This window comes from Crotalus tigris, unplaced genomic scaffold (genome assembly GCF_016545835.1).
Source record: "Crotalus tigris isolate CLP2741 ecotype Arizona unplaced genomic scaffold, ASM1654583v1 scf7180000023617.9722795, whole genome shotgun sequence".
Lineage (NCBI taxonomy): Eukaryota > Metazoa > Chordata > Lepidosauria > Squamata > Viperidae > Crotalus > Crotalus tigris.
Genome location: NW_024100081.1, coordinates 6,099,227 through 6,116,920, shown reverse-complemented (window position 1 = coordinate 6,116,920; position 17,694 = coordinate 6,099,227). Strand labels below are relative to the sequence as shown.

The 17,694-nt window shown below is 37.6% G+C and overlaps 1 protein-coding gene across 1 annotated transcript in view; it reads right to left on the bottom strand.

Annotated features, from left to right (window-relative positions):
- The window catches only part of AGBL4 (ATP/GTP binding protein like 4), an 891,909-nt gene that overhangs the window by 228,751 nt on the left and 645,464 nt on the right, over positions 1-17,694 (bottom strand). Inside the window, exon 9 of the mRNA XM_039319949.1 lies at positions 4,781-4,892. Coding sequence (XP_039175883.1) covers positions 4,781-4,892 — 112 coding nt within the window. The remainder of the gene's footprint in view (positions 1-4,780; positions 4,893-17,694) is intronic.

The window sequence follows — 17,694 nt, the reverse complement described above, 5'->3', positions numbered from 1 at the left end:
CCTTCTGTTGTTATTCAAGTTTCCTTTAAATAGGATGTGGTCCCAAGCAATTCTGGGTCTATTTTGTTACTGCAGTAGAAGAATTGAAGATCCTTTCTCCCATGCTGAGGTTACTATAAATCAGACTGAATACAGAAAAGAAGTGGAAACAAAACAAAGATATATTTTCAAGTGATGCAGTCAATATCCCGTGTAGTTAGATTCTGATTGATGAGGCCTCCCATTAACAAGCTACCTACTGTTTTTTTATAGTCCAAATGGTGAATGAGGGACTTGTGGGATAAGGCAGATGACACAGTTGTCAAAACTTGCTAAACATGATTTTTCTACCATTTTGCTTTTTTTTAATTTCCCCTACCCCATACTTGAAGGCTTATTGAGTTATTGGTTGGTAAAAGAAGAAACATTAGGTTGACTGTTGTCTTTTCTAATTCTGTATTTCATTTATATACTGCAATTAAAACCTGCCAGGCAACAGTTTCTAACCTAATATCTTCCAGATAACTTGCAACTAAAACTAATAGAATCCCCACCCAGTTTAGCCAATTTGCCCCAATCTTTCTGTAGGGTACTGGTTTGAAAAAGACCAGTCATTAGAAACTATGCTTTTAAGTCTTGCTCGATTTTTCATTTCCAAGATTTTATCTAGCATATCCAACTTACTTTCATGTGAAATTTTGTACTATGCAGAAATTGTGCTTTCAGAAAAAAAATTCAAAATATGTTCAATATTTGGGTAATCCAGCAAAACTGACTGATTCATTCATCAATATTCAAAATGGCTATATGATCTTTTCAGCTGTGAAATAACCAAATAGTTTGGAATGGAAAGGGGGAAGAAGTTCTATTGGTCAGAAAACAATTGCTGTTAAACATTTAAAATCATTTAAAAACACAGATGAAACGATACCACTTGTAGACTCAGAAAACAGAGAGCTCAAGTGTGTAATTTAGACCAATGTTTTTCCCCAAGTCTATTATTATGTTTTATTCATCCTCTGTGCAGTTTCACGTGGATAGCTATGTTAATAGCATCACTTCAAGAGTGAAAGCAGAGCCTAAAAATCAACACAATTTGCTGCCCTGACAAAAAGGAAATTTATGTTAGACCCCAGTAGGATCTCTGCAATCATGAGACCAGTGTGTTATTCTTCCATTTGAACTGTGTAGTGATAAACAGATACCATAGAAGTAGAGTAAAAGTGTGAGATAATTTGGGAAACATGACCATTTGAGGTGGGCTAAGATTGCAAACTGCATGTCACCCAAATGGAAGTTATTGGACTAGTTTTCTCATAGAATCTAATACTACTCCTGAAAAATATATATATATATATATATATATATATATATATATATATATATATATATATATATATATATATATATATATAATTCTGTTATGAGTATTTTCTCTCAAAATGACCTAAACTTTGCAAACATTTTTCCTTTACTTATTACTTATGTCAGACACTTAACTCTACTTGTTCCAATGCTGTTCCATCAGCCATATTTCCTATGGGTCTCAGTCCAGTTGTCACAAGAAATGTGCTCTTGTCAGAAACAATCATTATGAAGGACTTCTGGAGTAGAATAAAAAACTTGTGAGCAGACTGTCTTTATTCACTTAAGATCATCCACAAGTGCTCCACAAGTGCTCCTTTGTGAGGAGATCATATGACTCTAGTGGGTTTAGAACTCTGGGAATAACCCATCTTTTTCAAAACATGTTCGGTACCTTCAAAAGAACACTAAGTTTGCAAACTCCCTTTTCTAATCACTTCAAAAATTGCTAGTTAACTGCTTTTCAGCTCTTAGAAACCTTTGGATTGAGGAGTTTTCTCCAATCCTTAGCAAAAGAACTTTTAACCAGACATTTAAGAATCAATTTGTGACTCAGCTGTGCTACAGGCTACCATCTGACGTCGTAGCTTGTAGCACAGTTTCCATGCAATTTAACATGGAATGGTAATTTAACATGTCCAATGTTTCGTGTAATTGTATGGATTCCATTCAGGTTGTATGAAGCTGCATACCATCAATGTGCAAAAAAAAAAAAAAAAAAGCACTAGGGTATATTATGTCTACTTAAAGGTTACAAATGTCTTCTAATGGGCAATAACTACTGTGAATTTATATTTTTGATATTCAGATGACTATGAATGAATCTTTTAAGCATACCTTATCCCATGACAGAGATGATGGAAAAAGTAAAACAGACATGTTGGATATAAGCCCAGATGTTAGCAAATATTGGGTGGAGTTAAAGAGCATACAAACATAACAGGAGGCATTCTACTTTGCACATATGAAGTCTATGAATCAACTATAAGATATCATACCAGCACTGAATATACTCAAACCCTGGAAGATATGTTTCTGTAGTAAACAAACAAAAAATATGAATTTTTCAGGAGACATACATAAGGAGGCCTATAGAATATGATGTGCTAGCAGCCTGTGTGGTCATCTTTCTCTGGCATCTTTCACTTTACAAATACTACACTTTGCCTGCTTTCTATTTGCATTTCACTTTATGTCTCCCATAATGCCCAATAAAAAATACTGCAGAGCCATCTTGTGCAGATAGAAGTAAGTAACCAACCTGAAACAAAGAACATGAACACTTGCTCCAAACTAGAAGTTTTGCAAAGTCACAGGAACTCAAAAATAATGAAACGGAAGTTTTTTAAATGGTTTGGCAAGAGTCTAGTGGATTAAAATTCTTTTCCTGATGATTTGTTATCATGACACTGAATCTTGGCATGAAAACAGGAAGACACAAACAGAGAGTGCCAGGAAATTGGGTGGTGCTGGCGGGGAGACCTGTGGCAGAAAACATTTCTCAGAATGAAAGAAGATGCCAGGGAAAAACTAGGAATGGAGAATGCAGGGGAAAGAACCAAATAGGATCAACTTTTCTCCTGGTGAAGGCAGACCTTTCATATTAGGAAAATCCCTGTGTGGGAAAACTTAGGCCCAGGGTGGGCCATATAATATTTAATGGAAAATACGTTAAGTAGAGAAAAAGCTGCATTTCAGCTAACTTAGCTAAAATAAATCTACAGTATCTGCATAATTTTGTTGAGATTTACTTGTTCCCTAGGGTTTCACCATTAATTTTATTCTGAAAATAAAAGATTACACTCTATAACACAGACAAATCACTTACTGTTTGGAAAGTAATCCAGCAATGTTTACACAGGATATTTATCCCACTGCAGTCAGGCCTGAACATGTATTCACGCAAGTTGTGTTAATTAGATACATTCAGTGAATAACGTTTTCAATCCTTGATATAACTAATGAGACATTGAAATAGCAATCCAGCTCCTGGCTATTTGGGAACAAGCTCCACTGAATTCAATGGTTCTTCCTTAGAAGACAATATATACATAAGATTGAAGTGTAAAATATTTAGACCTGTTTTCAACTGATCTTACTTAAGACTTTAACAATAGTAGTGAAATATTCTACCCCTGACCACAGTCTTGATGGAGATCTACCCAAAAACTCATAAGATCTTGAACAGAAGGATTCATAACCTGAGTCTTTATCAATTCAATACACAGACACAGAGACAGAGAGACAGACAAACCCCCTGCAAAGCATAAGCCCAATGATCATCTTTGTTGCTCTTCTCTGCACTATTTCTAGAGTCTCAACATCTTTCTTACATCATGGTGACCAAAACTGGATGCAGTATTCCAAGTGTGGCCTTACCGAGGTGTTATAAAGTGGATTAACACTTCATGTGATCTTGATTCTATTAATTACATTTAAACATAAACAATGCACCACAATTTAGGGAAATGTGATCCTTGGAACACCATGCAATCTGTACTCCTTGGCCTGACAAAAACAATGCACTTTTGTCATCCATACTCTGCTTAATTTCATTTATTGTTCTTCTTAACCAGGGACCTCTGTGGAGAGGGTCAATAAAATCAAGTTGGTTCTCAGAACCATAGACTGAAGTTCTTATTCTTTTAATATATGGTTGTGGTTGCCATCTTGACTTTTTTTAAAATTTCCCCAGATGCCTATGCCCTTCACGTTAGCCACATATTTGCTCCAGCTCTTATTCTTTAATCCCTGCTTGTCTCTTTCTTCCTGACTCTCTTATTCCCAGCAAAAACAGAGCCATTTGCATGATACTTCAGTTTGTTACCTGGCCAGGAATAAATACGATTCCAGCAGGTTGAGAGAAAGTTGCACTGCAGCTCTGCTAGCTTAACAATAAACAGCAATCTCTATTTCTGGAACAGCCTTAAAACTAACCATATGTGTTTGTTTACTTACAATGTGTGTATGTATAATCAGATGCAGTAATATCTAGCACAGACACATACACATGAAAAAATGGAATAGCAACATGTGCTTCAATATGCTATCGTTCCCTGAAAGAAAAAGCTATCGCTGAGAGATGGAGTATCAAGATTTTTACTCAACAAGATCCTTCTATAAAATCCAAATACCTTCTTTAGTAAAATACTGTTATTTATTTTATATTTTCCGATCCACTTCTTTTTGCAATAAGATGGTTTTCTTAGGTCATATACTCAATAAACCTTGGACTTTCTTGCCGGAACTTACAAAAGAAGGACTGTCCTCCTAAAGGAGGACAATTGGTCACCTTACAAAAGCAGGCTTCTGCAGAAACATGTTCAATAAAAAAAATCAAGAATATTTGTCACAAACTCTGAGAGTAACCTTAAATCAACATTTGTCAATTGGTGGATAAAAGGGAAGTTATTTTATATTTACACTGTTCACTCACCGGATTGCTGTGCATCTGAATAATTAGCTGCTTTACACCGTATAGTGTAGGATGAGCCCAAGGAGAGGGATCTACCCAGTGTCGATTTAAATCAAAGCCCATCAAAGAACACCTATGAAAACAAAGATCAGGAAATCAGTTCCCAATATATTGTACATGATGTAGTGCAAAGCTGACTGTGTCACACCCTGTGCTCCCCACACTTGGTCAATTCAACCTAATGACTGGAATCATTAAGCTATAAATTATGGTTTACAAATTACACATTGCAAAAATCCATTAACATTGTTTAATCTTGACTTAGCAGATGTGTAGACCTCTCTGATTGTCATCCTATTATATTATATAAAATATAAATTAAAAAAAGTGGAGCGAATCCCACAAGCTGATGCAGGAATAAGAGAGAATAAACCAACATATTGTCCAGCTAGAAGCAGAAAATGGTGAATACAGAGCAATATTAAAAGAAGAATTAAACAGTTTGTAATCCACAGAACAATTAAGATAGACCTTCTGAATGGAAGATAGTTTATAAAACAACTTCTACCTTATTAAATCACTTAACCTTAAGCTGCAGTATTAAAGCTACTTACCAGAGAGAAAGCCACGGTGAATTGATATATATTTACTTTAATACATGTAGAAAATTTTATTGTTTAAATATCAATGACCAACCTATAACATTGGGGTAATAATCCATAATTCTGGATAGAAGTTGGAAGTCAACCCCAGCTATATCAACATAGAAGCTTTGACCCTCCAGCATTGCACTACTGTTTACTGTATTCCCAGGTCAGAAACTATAGTAGATACAAGGCCACTCCAAAGTGCAGAGAATAAATGCTATAGCTGCAAAAATCCAGTTGACCACTGGATGGCAATAGGTATAGAATCTTTGTCTCTTTACTGCTATTTAGTGGCCATATGAATTTTTGCAAGAGTACTATGGTCTCTTACTAGAAATATCTGGCTTCTACTCATCTAACACAGATTGGTGACTGGAATTTTAGGAGGGAATCTATTAATACTCAAGACTAAGAGAAGATATGATCAGCCCATGTAAAACTATAGATTTATATCCATGCAGCCCTCAAGCTCCTTAAGCCTATTTCTACCCTGCATAGGCACAAATTGATTGTACAAGTGTGACAGTATGAAAGTTGTTGTTTCAGATGTAAGATTCCTTTAAGATTGTTATAAATGAACACTGAAGAAGAGCTGAACCTATGACTGCAAAAGTTACATCTGAAATAATCTTGTATAGTGACAGGGTGCATGTACACTCTGCACTTATGTATAAAATGTCCTGTAAGAAGCAATTCTTACACTCCGCTCTCTAGGTATCATTTTCTCTTGAAAGGATCCTCAGCTGCTTGCTATTGTTGATCTAATAACATGCCTGAAGATGTGATTTATTTTTTGTTTGCTTATTTTTCTTACTATCCTGCCTTGCTTTCAAGAGTATTCAATCAACAGAAAATCACTGGAACCTCTGACTTTTCTTCTTTTGATTCCCCTGCCTTTTTATTTCGACTGCCTACTATATGCCTTAGGAGTTTCTTATAGACCTAGTCCCTGAAGGTGAGTGAGATGGACAAGAATGGACTAAAGGACTTAAAGAAATTCTTTTTCATGGTCATGATTTATTACAAAAAGAACTGTACAGACTCTTCATCTGCTTTGTGAGGAAATGCCAGTTCATTGGATCAGTACTTGGTGAATGCGTAGATAATATCCCACAAAACCCCCACAAGTACAAATCACAATGACAGCAGTGTGAAGACTTGGAATTTGAAACTAAATAAGCAGAGGGAGGAGGAAAGACACCCCCATATTCTATGAAGGGAACAAAACTGTATATTGCTTTATTTCGAGGTATGAGTTCTGCCGGAAGGGGGAAAAATGTATAACTTATAATAGCAAAAGACACTGGATGGAATAAAATAAAATAAAAATAAAATGAAATAATACCTAAAAGACTATGTAGAGAATTTTCTTCATTAAAACATCAATCTATTATTTGTAATAGCCTTTTCGGAAGCTATTAATTGCGGGGACATTGGACACTTCAGAGCAGGGTTTATCTCGACATTCACTCTCTGAAACAATATGCATTTTGCATGATCTCTTTGAATTTCTACCAGTCATTAGTAAATGATATGTTATTTGAGGATAAAAAGGTCACAAGATGCCTGCCTACTGGGCCATATCAAAGTAGTAATACCTTCCAGACAAGTGAAACCAGGGCTGAAACTCAGTTCCATTAATTTGTATCATATAATCATGTCCCCCAATCACTACATCTAGAGCTTACATTTACAAGCCCTATACATTTCTGAATAATCTGTGAATAAGGCAGTGCCATTATGAAGGCCACTGGAGAAATAGAATATTTCATAATTCACTTGTCCTGTTCTTGGTTCAAAGTCCTCTCCTTTATAAGCTCTGGTCTGATATGCAGTTCAGAAACTTAGTTGTGTTATAGAGAAAAGAAGGCACTGCCCATCAAAAAGAGTGATTTTAAAATTTGAGCCTTTTCTTTGTCTTATTGTTTTCCACTGCATTCACTTAGAAGTTGTAAGACGTTTTGTGGAAGTCTTACCATCTGGCTGTCTTAAGAACAATGCTTTCTTTTTACATAAAGAATTATGTGAAGAAATTAGGAGATTCATATAATGAATTAATCCCCCCAGAGTCTACCCCAATAGTTAATTCCAATCTACACAGTAATTTTTTATCAGTTTAAAAAAATGCACTTCCCCTGTAGCTTTCATTCTGTTCTGTTGAAACAAAAAATGTTATATGGATTTTAAAAAAATATAAAAGGATGTAGCTCAAATGTCCTGCACTGACCTTTATTCAATTTGGCATGATATTTCTACTTAAAATATTCTAAATTTCCTGCAGATCCTATTATACTCTGTTTTGGAAAAGTAACAAAACCAAAACAGTCTTTTTTTTTTCAGGCTAGATAATGGGAATTCAAGACTACAAACTTCTGAAATAACATGCTAGAATTCAGATGAATTGGGATGAATTACCAAAATGAATTTTCAAGGTGGAGAATCTGGCCTTGTAGTGGGTCAAGAAGGTCTTGCCCAACTTTACTTGACAGATATTCATATTGTTACCTGTTCAGATTAAATTCACACCTATTTTTTTGTTATTGTGCCACCTCTTTATTTACTATTTACATACACCGGGACTTAAATCATTTGCAATGAACCTCTATAGGAAATTGATACCAGTGCTATTGTGTGCTTTTGACAGCAGTGTTGAGATCTGATAGCTGTTTGTAAAGAGGCAGCCAGTAATGCTGCTACAGCATGCCTTATACATTTTATATAAAAGTTTTAATTGCAACCAGCAGAAGTGAGAACCCATTGTAAGGCATTTTAAAATCACTCAAAGTCCGAGGAGTCACCACTCTAAGTATATCTTGTTACCTCTTTCCTGAACTGCCAAGGGATTTTCGGAAGCAAGTGATGAACAAGCTAGTTAGCTTTGCTCCGCATTCCAAAAATAAGATTCTGCTTCAGTTCCTGCAGAGCAAACAATGATTTTTACCATAGCAGTTAAGTGACGTTGCAGGAACAAGTAGCTTGGTTAGATTTTTCATTTTTGCCTTTTATGCAATGCAAATCCCCAAGGACAATTTGATCATGAGGCACGGCATTTGGTTCTTTTTCAGCCAACCATTTTCCTTACATTAAAATTATATTTCTAAAAGAATTCACAAAAGACAATTTCATAAAACAAAGGCAGAGTGGACAGAACAGCATTAGCTGCTGAAGACCACATGGTGGAGTAGATGTTTGTAGAATGAGCTTTAAACAGTATATGATGGTTAACAAAACATCCTTTCATTTTCTCCTGCTAAATATAAACAAAGCTGTAGCAATGTCTGTCTTCCTCTCATATGCTCACTTATTCCATCTCCTAACTTATGGGAGAACTCATGTTTACACAAAGGTGGAATTGTGTTATTTTGCAGCATGTACAACATTAGTCTGTGGTCAGCAAGAAGTACCTTGATTCCATAGTGAAACTAACAGGAAACAAAGGCATTTGTTTCTTTTGGATGCAATCAATCCTCTGGTATCCAAAAAAAAGGGGGAGAGGCATTTAGCATAATCACAGAATAAGTACCACCAATTAAAATTTCTCTATTCTTTGTATCAATATCTAACTCAGGAAAATCAGTCTCAATTTTCAGCATCATTACTAGGTACTATGGTAAATGTGACAAGAGAAAAAATAAATGGATCAATGGAAAACTGAGTAGCACCCCAGAATGGGTCCCACATATAACTTAAAAGGATGGAGTAGAAACAGGAACACTGAAATTCAATACCTACTGTATATGCAGGGATCTGAATATAAGCTTTAATGCACATATCACTACAGGTATGTTTACAGAGATGCAATGAAACTGAAAACACTGTTAAATGAAGGAATATCTGTAGGGAGAAGTCAAAAAGACAAAATGGTAGCCTCCCCCCTTTTTATGTGTATTGCAGATGAAAGCCATCATCTTGATTTTCTTGACTTCCATTTGTGAGTGCTCTTGCATATGGTTCCAGAACCACAGGTTTCAAGACAATAACATCATATCTGGAGTGGACTAAAAAAGGTGGCCAACTCCACTTGGGATCTCAACATCATATGGACACAATTCCCTACAAACAGGACAATGTAGACCTGTTTGTAAGAACTTTTGCATGGTCTACTCTATGAGACCCTCTCTGCTTCTACTGCTGAACTTTGACTGCACTAATTAATCATGCTGTTCTTTGTCTCAGTTCCATTCTTGTCTTTCCAACTACACAAAATACTTCTTGTTCCTTCCTATGTTCTTCCTCATTGCCTTCCCCCTAAATTGTTGTCCCCTTGTCTCTAATACATTTTGAATCAGTGTAGAAAATCTGTCCCTCCACTTTGCCTCCTCCTCTTCCTTTTCCCGACTATTGCTTATCTTATAATAACTGTCCTGTTTCCTGTTCCAGACTAATTTCTTGTTCAGGACCTCAGAATAAACATGACTTCCAAAATGCACATTGGATTCCAGAATCATTGTAGAATGGGTAGAAATTAATAACTTGCTGAGGGAAGGGTGGAGATTAAAACTCTTGTCATCCCTTCCTACTTCAGGCGCCTCCATCCTTTCAATTTATCACTCCCTTTTCTTGAAGTGAGCAGGAGGTTTTTGATGTGCATTAGTGTGTGTTTGTAACAGTTTCCTTCCTTACATTTTTTTATCAACTGCATCATCTTACAAGTTCCACAAATTGTAAGCAATTATAATGGAAGCTCATGTAATTAAGTAGGATGCTATGATGATCTATCAGACTTCTGAGCCCCCTTAGAATGGAACCATCATAATTGCTGGGGATATATTCCAATTTTCGGTGGGTAGGTTGCATTATTATCAAGTAGATGAAATTTCCTGATTTGGTCCATGTAGGCTAACACATTTTGTGACACCTTTACTGAAGGAAAAACTGTCTGCTTAGAGTGCTAATGAAAATTTTGAATGACAGAAAATGTCTAGATCAAATTAATAGATGGATCAATTAAGCCTCTACAAAGGGCAGAGATGCAAACACTGTTGCCACTCACAGAATCCTTGAGCACAGACCCCAGAGACTCCTCAAAGCCACTAGTATAGGTAATTTTTAATGAGACAAAAGGGGAAAAATATAAACCAGATATGAAAAATAATATTAAATCCAACAGTCATGGTAGAGATCCTCCATCTGCACCCAACCCAATTTAAGGCCTAAGAATATTTTGTCAAATGTCTTAAATGTGTTCAACAATGTAATTTGGAACCAAATATTATCAGTAGTGAGGATTAAGTGAAAAAAGCCTTCCAGCCATTCAGTTTGATTTCTTTTATTTGTTTAACTTCCCTATGAACTGTCAAGATGATCCCAATAAGATGCTTTGATTCACTCTAATTGGCTAGAAATGTCTGTCAAGAGGAGGGCTTTCATTAAATGTCAAGTTTAGGGTGTCCTATAGTCTAGGCAGCATTTCTATTTTAATTTTTGAATCATTCAAGAAACTATTCCATGCCTGATGCTGGATTGGCTGACGTAAGATGCTTAAAGAATATTTATCTGTGTAGCTGAAGTCTTCTGGGGGTTTGTGGGTTCTGTGCAGCATCTTAGCTTTCCTAGCACTGCTCTCTTTTGGACAAAGAACCTGGGATCAGTTGGAGTCACTCCCCCAGCTTAGGAGTTCCACTCTAAGTGCTCTTACCACCACTGGAACCACTTTGGCTTTTTCTCTTCATATCTGGGGCAACCTTGATTATATATGGACAATAGAGGAAAAGGAACTTCCCAGCTCAATCCAAACAGTAATTATAAAATAGCCATGGACAAAGGCATCTCACACTTGTTAAGAATAATATGAAGGGTGCCCTCTTTTGAAGTTTTGAATAACTGTGGAACAGAACAACATTGATTTACCCACCTCCCATTTTGATAGACTTCACAAGGCAGCCATAGTTCATGACATGATAGCAACATGTTATCTGATGGTGTATCATTGTAATGGACTGTACAAGGATAAAGGACAGTGAATTCTGAGCCACACTTAATAATCAAACCTAGATTCTAATTTTCAAAAATCTCCAAAACATAAGAAAGTTTCCTGCTAGCCACTCACCAACACCCTCTCATTCATTAAAACTTTCCTACCATATATTGACCCGACTCACACACAAACGCTTCTCCATATCAATCCAGATTTGACAGCTACAAAGATGTGATAAGACAAGCAGGAGCTATATGGAACAGGGTCTGCTCCCATCACCTTTCCACTTTCCCCTGGATTCAGACACACAGATTAGACGTTTTTAAAATGGGTGGCGATGTTTTATGAATTTACAGTTTGTGGACTAGAAGATTAAAGAATTTAACTGAATACACAACATCCCAGAAACCAATGTCTAGAGCAGTGGTTCTCAACCTTTTTATACCGGCGACCCCGCTCATAAGGACGCGGCGGCATGTGCGCCGCCCCCATGCGCGCCGCACCATGCATGTGCGGCGGCGGCCCCATGCACGCCGCACCGTGCATGTGCGGCGGCGCCCCATGTGCGCCACGCATGCGCAGCGCCCCTGTGCGTGCTGCGCATACGCGGCGGCGGGCCCGCGCGTGGTGTTGCCCCATGCGCCACTCCATGCGCAGCGTGCATGCGCGGCGTGGCGCACATGTGCGGTGCCGCCAGCTGGAAAAAATGGCGGATCGCGTTGTTTGGCGACCCCCGTGAAATGGTCGTTCGACCCCAAATGGGGTCGTGACCCACAGGTTGAGAACCGCTGGTCTAGATGCTCATGAAGGATGTAGTTCTACCAAATATTGCCAGAAAAGCCTATAGGAAAAGCCAATAGTAGTACCTCAGTACTCAACTGCTTCAAAACTGATCAAATTCAGTATCAACTCATTTTGATGTGAAAATGTTGTCCTCATACTTGTTTGTTTGGTAGTCAACACACCGTGATAGGAAAAGGAGGACAGCCATGGAGAATGGATAGAAATTAGCGATGCCAGGAAGGTTGCTGCAAAAGGAAGAGTGGGATGGCCGTAGAGGGTTGATAGGAAGTCAGCCAAGATGGGAAGGTCGTTGATATAGGAAAAGGGACAGGCAGGAAGTCCTTCCCAGCTGAAACAAAGGGTCACGGGGTAAGTCAAGTGGTTGGTTGGCATTCATCAGTTTTGGTATTCATCATGCCTCCCAGAATCAATTAAAGATCAGTACTGATGTACCTGTGTACTCTATTTCAAAAGGTTAGAAAATCACAACATGACTCTGTGTTGGAAGTCTGACAAAGAGGCCCAATCTTATCTCTTCAGATTAGTTAGTAGGGAGAGAATCAAAGGGGGGAAAATGAAGTAATTAATGAATCAGCAAAGATGAATTGTAACTTCAGCCCATCAGTAGTAGCAGTTCATTCAAGGACAGACCCAGATGTTATTTTTATAGTTCACTTCAGACTGCATCTATGTCAAAAGAGAAGGAGGATTTAAATAATTCATATGGAGACACTTCTGCAGTCAAATAACTATTAATTTAATGTTACAAGTAAAACTTATCTGCATTAATAAATGCCTTTTATCTCCATAACTGAGTATGTAATGATGCCTTTTTCACCATACAATTCATATACATGCATGAGTAATGTAAATGTTTTAACATAGAATTTACAGATCACAGCAGCATCCATTTCTGGGATGTTCTCTTGCATACTTGGTTGACCTTAGCAGCCACAACATTTTCTAAAATCCAAATATCTTTCCTGTGGAATCAGATCCCAGGATTGTTCTTCTGAAGAAAAAAACAAAAAGGCTGAACTAATACAAGCACAACAGAGATGTGAACCAGAAAATATCCAGTTCTAATTTGCAGCTCCAGCTAAAGTGTCAATTCCATTCAAATCTGAAATTTAATTTGAAGAGTTCAGTCCAATTGGAAATGGCAACTAGAAGCAAAAATCCAATTCAATAAAAGAATGTGAGTACATTTGCAAATTTCTTCGGTGGCGGTTCCTTTGCTCTCAGGCCACGTGGAGGTCCCCAGTGGTTCAGGCTGCTCAGAGTTTGGTTCTTTTCCCCTTAAACTGAGAATTGGCTATTATGTCATCAACATATTATGTCATCAACATAATATTGACATATTATGACATAATATTGACATATTATATTATTACATAATATCAACATAATATGACATATTATGTCATCAACATATTATGTCATCAGCTACAACAACAATCCTGTGACACATTAGCCTGGCCTACAAAAATGCTTCCCCTGCTCACTTGGAACTTTTGTGGACACGTATCAAGTCTTACCAAGCCAAGGATGTCTTGAGCAAATCTACCAATTCTTTTAATGTTGCCAGTATTCTTGGGTCCTTGAAGAACTCTCTCCCTACATTTTATGATGGATGTTCTGTACTGTCAAGGGTGAGTGATGGATCATTTCCCCAAGATTGCATTCCTGCTGAAGTCATTCCTACTGTTAAGATTGCCAATCATTTTCTGGTTGTATGGCCTGCCTACCTATTTCATTTTGGATCTGGGTTCCAGTTTAATGCTGGATTCTGGAAGCTCTATTCTTCCTGGAAGTAGATCTCTACCTCTCTACCTCACACCACTTGAGCCAGATGAATAGATACAATGAATATCTATAAACAACAGAATATTGGAACAATGTCCTTTGAAGTTACATCATTATCAACAACAACAACAAAACTAAAATTCAATTCTTTATCAAGTTAGCTTAGAACAACATTGTACAATCTTTACCCAACAGATCCTGTGTTATGATAACAATAGCTTCCATTCCAATTTTTCTTTCTGAGTAATTTCTCACCTACTGTCCCAGTAGCAGCCATATAAAACAGACCAGACTGAGAAACAGATGCTTCATAGGCTTAAAACTACTTCTATTAGAATGCTATAGGAAAGAATCTTGCAAATCTGAACCTGCTTCCTTCTTCCCTCTTTTATTTTAATGTAGATATGAGTACGCCTTCCTTTAGTTTTCATAATTCTCTATTTTCCCATGTGCTTAAATAATGTGTGTTGCCTTGGTAACAGATCTTTTCTCTCTATCAAGGCCTTCCTCCCTACACATTACTGCTTGCAATGGACATACTCATGTCTGAGTTGCAAGCCACTGATGCAGGGCATTTTGCTATATAAGACCTAGGAATTACAAACAGTACCACTCCTAAAAGTTGGAACTGGCTCTAGCTAGCAACAAATGGCCTGCCTCTGAGAATCAGATACAAAAATTTGCAGCATGGTACATTAGGATCTTTTCCATTCTAGCTCACATCAAAACATTACAAGCTCCAACTGCCACCCACCTACCATTTCTGTGCCATCTTTCATCATTCCATCCTGATCCTTGATTGATCTTTTTCTCGCCAGCTCCTGGCTTTCTTGTCCTATCGCCTCTTCAGTCAATAATGCGTGAATGTAAAAGATACATACGAGAGGAACAATCTTGAGAAACTTCACCAAAGTGCATGCCCTTGTCTGGCTGCCCAGTTCCATCACTAGTTGTCAGAGAAGCTGGCACCAGAATTTCAGAAGTTTGGTTAAATTAGGGAAATAATATAGCTACCTAAAACAGGGGTTCAGAGAAACCAGTAGACTGAGACCCATTGAGCACTGAGGAACCATTTACTTCCCAGATGCAGTGCTGCCAGAGCCCTCCCTTGCCAGTACAGAAGCTAACACAACCAGTGTAGATATTCAGTAGTGCAGATCTGACACAAAGTCCTTGCACTTCACAAAAGCAAATGATTCCTGAATAAGCAACTATCTGGTCTAGACCTAGCAGGATGGCTACCTCATCAACAGTGCTAAGTGCACAAAAGGAGCTACAATTATGCATCCCAGCCAATGAGATTTTAAACAATGCTATTGCCATCTCTTAGCTGCTGGAAACAATTTTGTCATCTGGCCCTATGCTTTGTACTTAGTGTGCCATGATTTTGATTCTTGTGATGCTTCTGATCTCAGCTTGTTCTGTTCTTAGCTTAGCTTAGCTTAGCTTAGCTTAGCTTAGCTTAGTTTAGCTGTTTTCTTCTCAGCATCCCAAGATTTTATAGTGCTCTCTGACCCTTTACGTCTGTCCTGAGGTTCTTGGTAAACTCAGCATACAAATACAGATCCAACACTCTCCTTCCTGGTAACCCCATTCCTTGCTCTCCACAGACCCTGTCTGCACACACATTTTCCTTATATTTTGTATGATTGACTCTAACTTTTCAGAAAGTCTCATGCACTATTTATTATTTTTTATTGATTGATTGATTGATTGATTTACATTTAACATTTAAGGCTACATAACTCTAGGCAGCTTACCGATACAAAGCAATATGTATAAGAAAAACACAACAGACCAGAAGAGAAAAACACAAATTATAATCCACTCATAAGACAAGGGAATGCCTTCCCTTATCACCCTGTCCCCATGGCCTGGAAAAGAGTTGAAGAGTTGATTATATTCAGCAAAAGTTGAAAACAGCTTATTGTCTTCAGCAATCTCTGAAGCAATATAAAGGTGGGAGCCACACACTTTTCTGGGGTGGGGAGAGACATCATTCCAGAGGGCAGGTATAGAAAAGGTACATTTGCTGGATCCTGCAAGATAATATTGCTTAATTAACAGTACAGATAGCCTTTAACTTAACAACCATTTGTTCAGTGACTGTTCTAAGTTGCAGCAGCACTTAAAAAGTGACATGAGTTTTTCACACTTACAATCATTGCAGCATCCCCATGATCACATGATCAAAATTCAAATGCTTGGCAACTGGTTCATATTTATGATGGTTGCAGTTTCTGGGCTCAGGTGATCACCTTTTGTCACCTTGCTTCTGACAAGTTTGGTCAATAGGGAAGACAGTTTCATTTAAGTTAGTTGTTAACTAACTTAACAACCACAGTGCTTCACTTAACAACTATGGAAGGAATGGTTGTAAAATAGGGCAACCTCACCTAACAACTGGGTCACTTAGCAACAGAAATTTTGGGCTCAGTTGTGGCTGTAAATCAAGGACTATCTGTATCTGGAATGCACGTACCCTGATTGACTGCACTAGCGGGGAAAGACAAATGGAGATATACACTGCCTCAAATAGCCAGGCTTTAAGCCAGGGGTCTTCAAACTTGGTCCTTTTTATGACTTGTGGACTTCAACTCCCAGAATTCCTCAGCCAGCGTACCTGGCTAAGGAATTCTGGGAGTTGAAATCCACAAGTCATAAAAGAGCCAAGTTTGAAGACCTTTGCCTTAAGTCATGAAGTCTTTAGAGCTGATAATCAGCACCTTGAATTAGGTTCAACTGGCAACCAATACAACTCATGAAGCAGCAGGGTCCTACACACATAACATAGTGTCTCTATCATTCCGCATCTGAACCTAGCCTACTAAATGCTCCAGCATTCATTTTTGCTTCTAAAGCCAAAACATGAAAACATGCAACATCACCAAAAAAGCATTAGATGAAGAAAATATTTTGGTTTTTAAAAATCTGTTGTCAAAGGTAGCAAACAAACATGACCTTTGAGGAAATGCAAAGTACTTAGTTAAAGAAAGTATGTAAGAAAATTACATATTGAACTGAGCTCTTTATCAAGGTGAATCAAAATCACCTCAATCAGGTCTAAGCAGCACCCCTCCATAACCCCTTTGAGATTGCCTGGTGGGAGTGAATTAATAATTTGAAAATACTCACTGTTTCAACAAGTGATGTCTGATTAATAAAAGTTATTACCTATTTTTTATCTCATTTGGGAGGGGGGATCCAAAATAGCATAAACTTCTCATTTCTTAATTTCATAATGATTTGCAGAGCTGTACCATAACAGGTTTCTTGTAAATTATGGGATTGTATCAACCTTTCACCATATGTCTGATGGAAAAGTGGAAACATATTTCTGGGTAATATTAATTTCAGATTTCCAAAGGCTGAATATAATCAATTCTTTAACAAACTGAAGAGTATAGGAATAAGAAGAGAAACCTGACAGGATCATTTAAAAACAAAGGAAGGAAGGAAGGAAGGAAGGAAGGAAGGAAGGAAGGAAGGGAGGGAGGGAGGGAGGGAGGGAGGGAGGGAGGGAGGGAGGGAGGGAGGGAAGGAAGGAAGAACAGATTTGTGGTATCAAAAGACTGAATCATTCATGTAAGTAACAAAAAATCCTTTTCATCACACAGTTTATTTAAACAAGCAAATACTAAACCTGACTTTATGACACTAAACATACCAGTAATATTTATAATGAGTATAAAATAGAGATTGATGAATTGTGTAGGGAAAAGGAAATCCTGACTTTTCTATAGTAACGCTCATGACTTTATAATATCACATTTTTTCTTGCT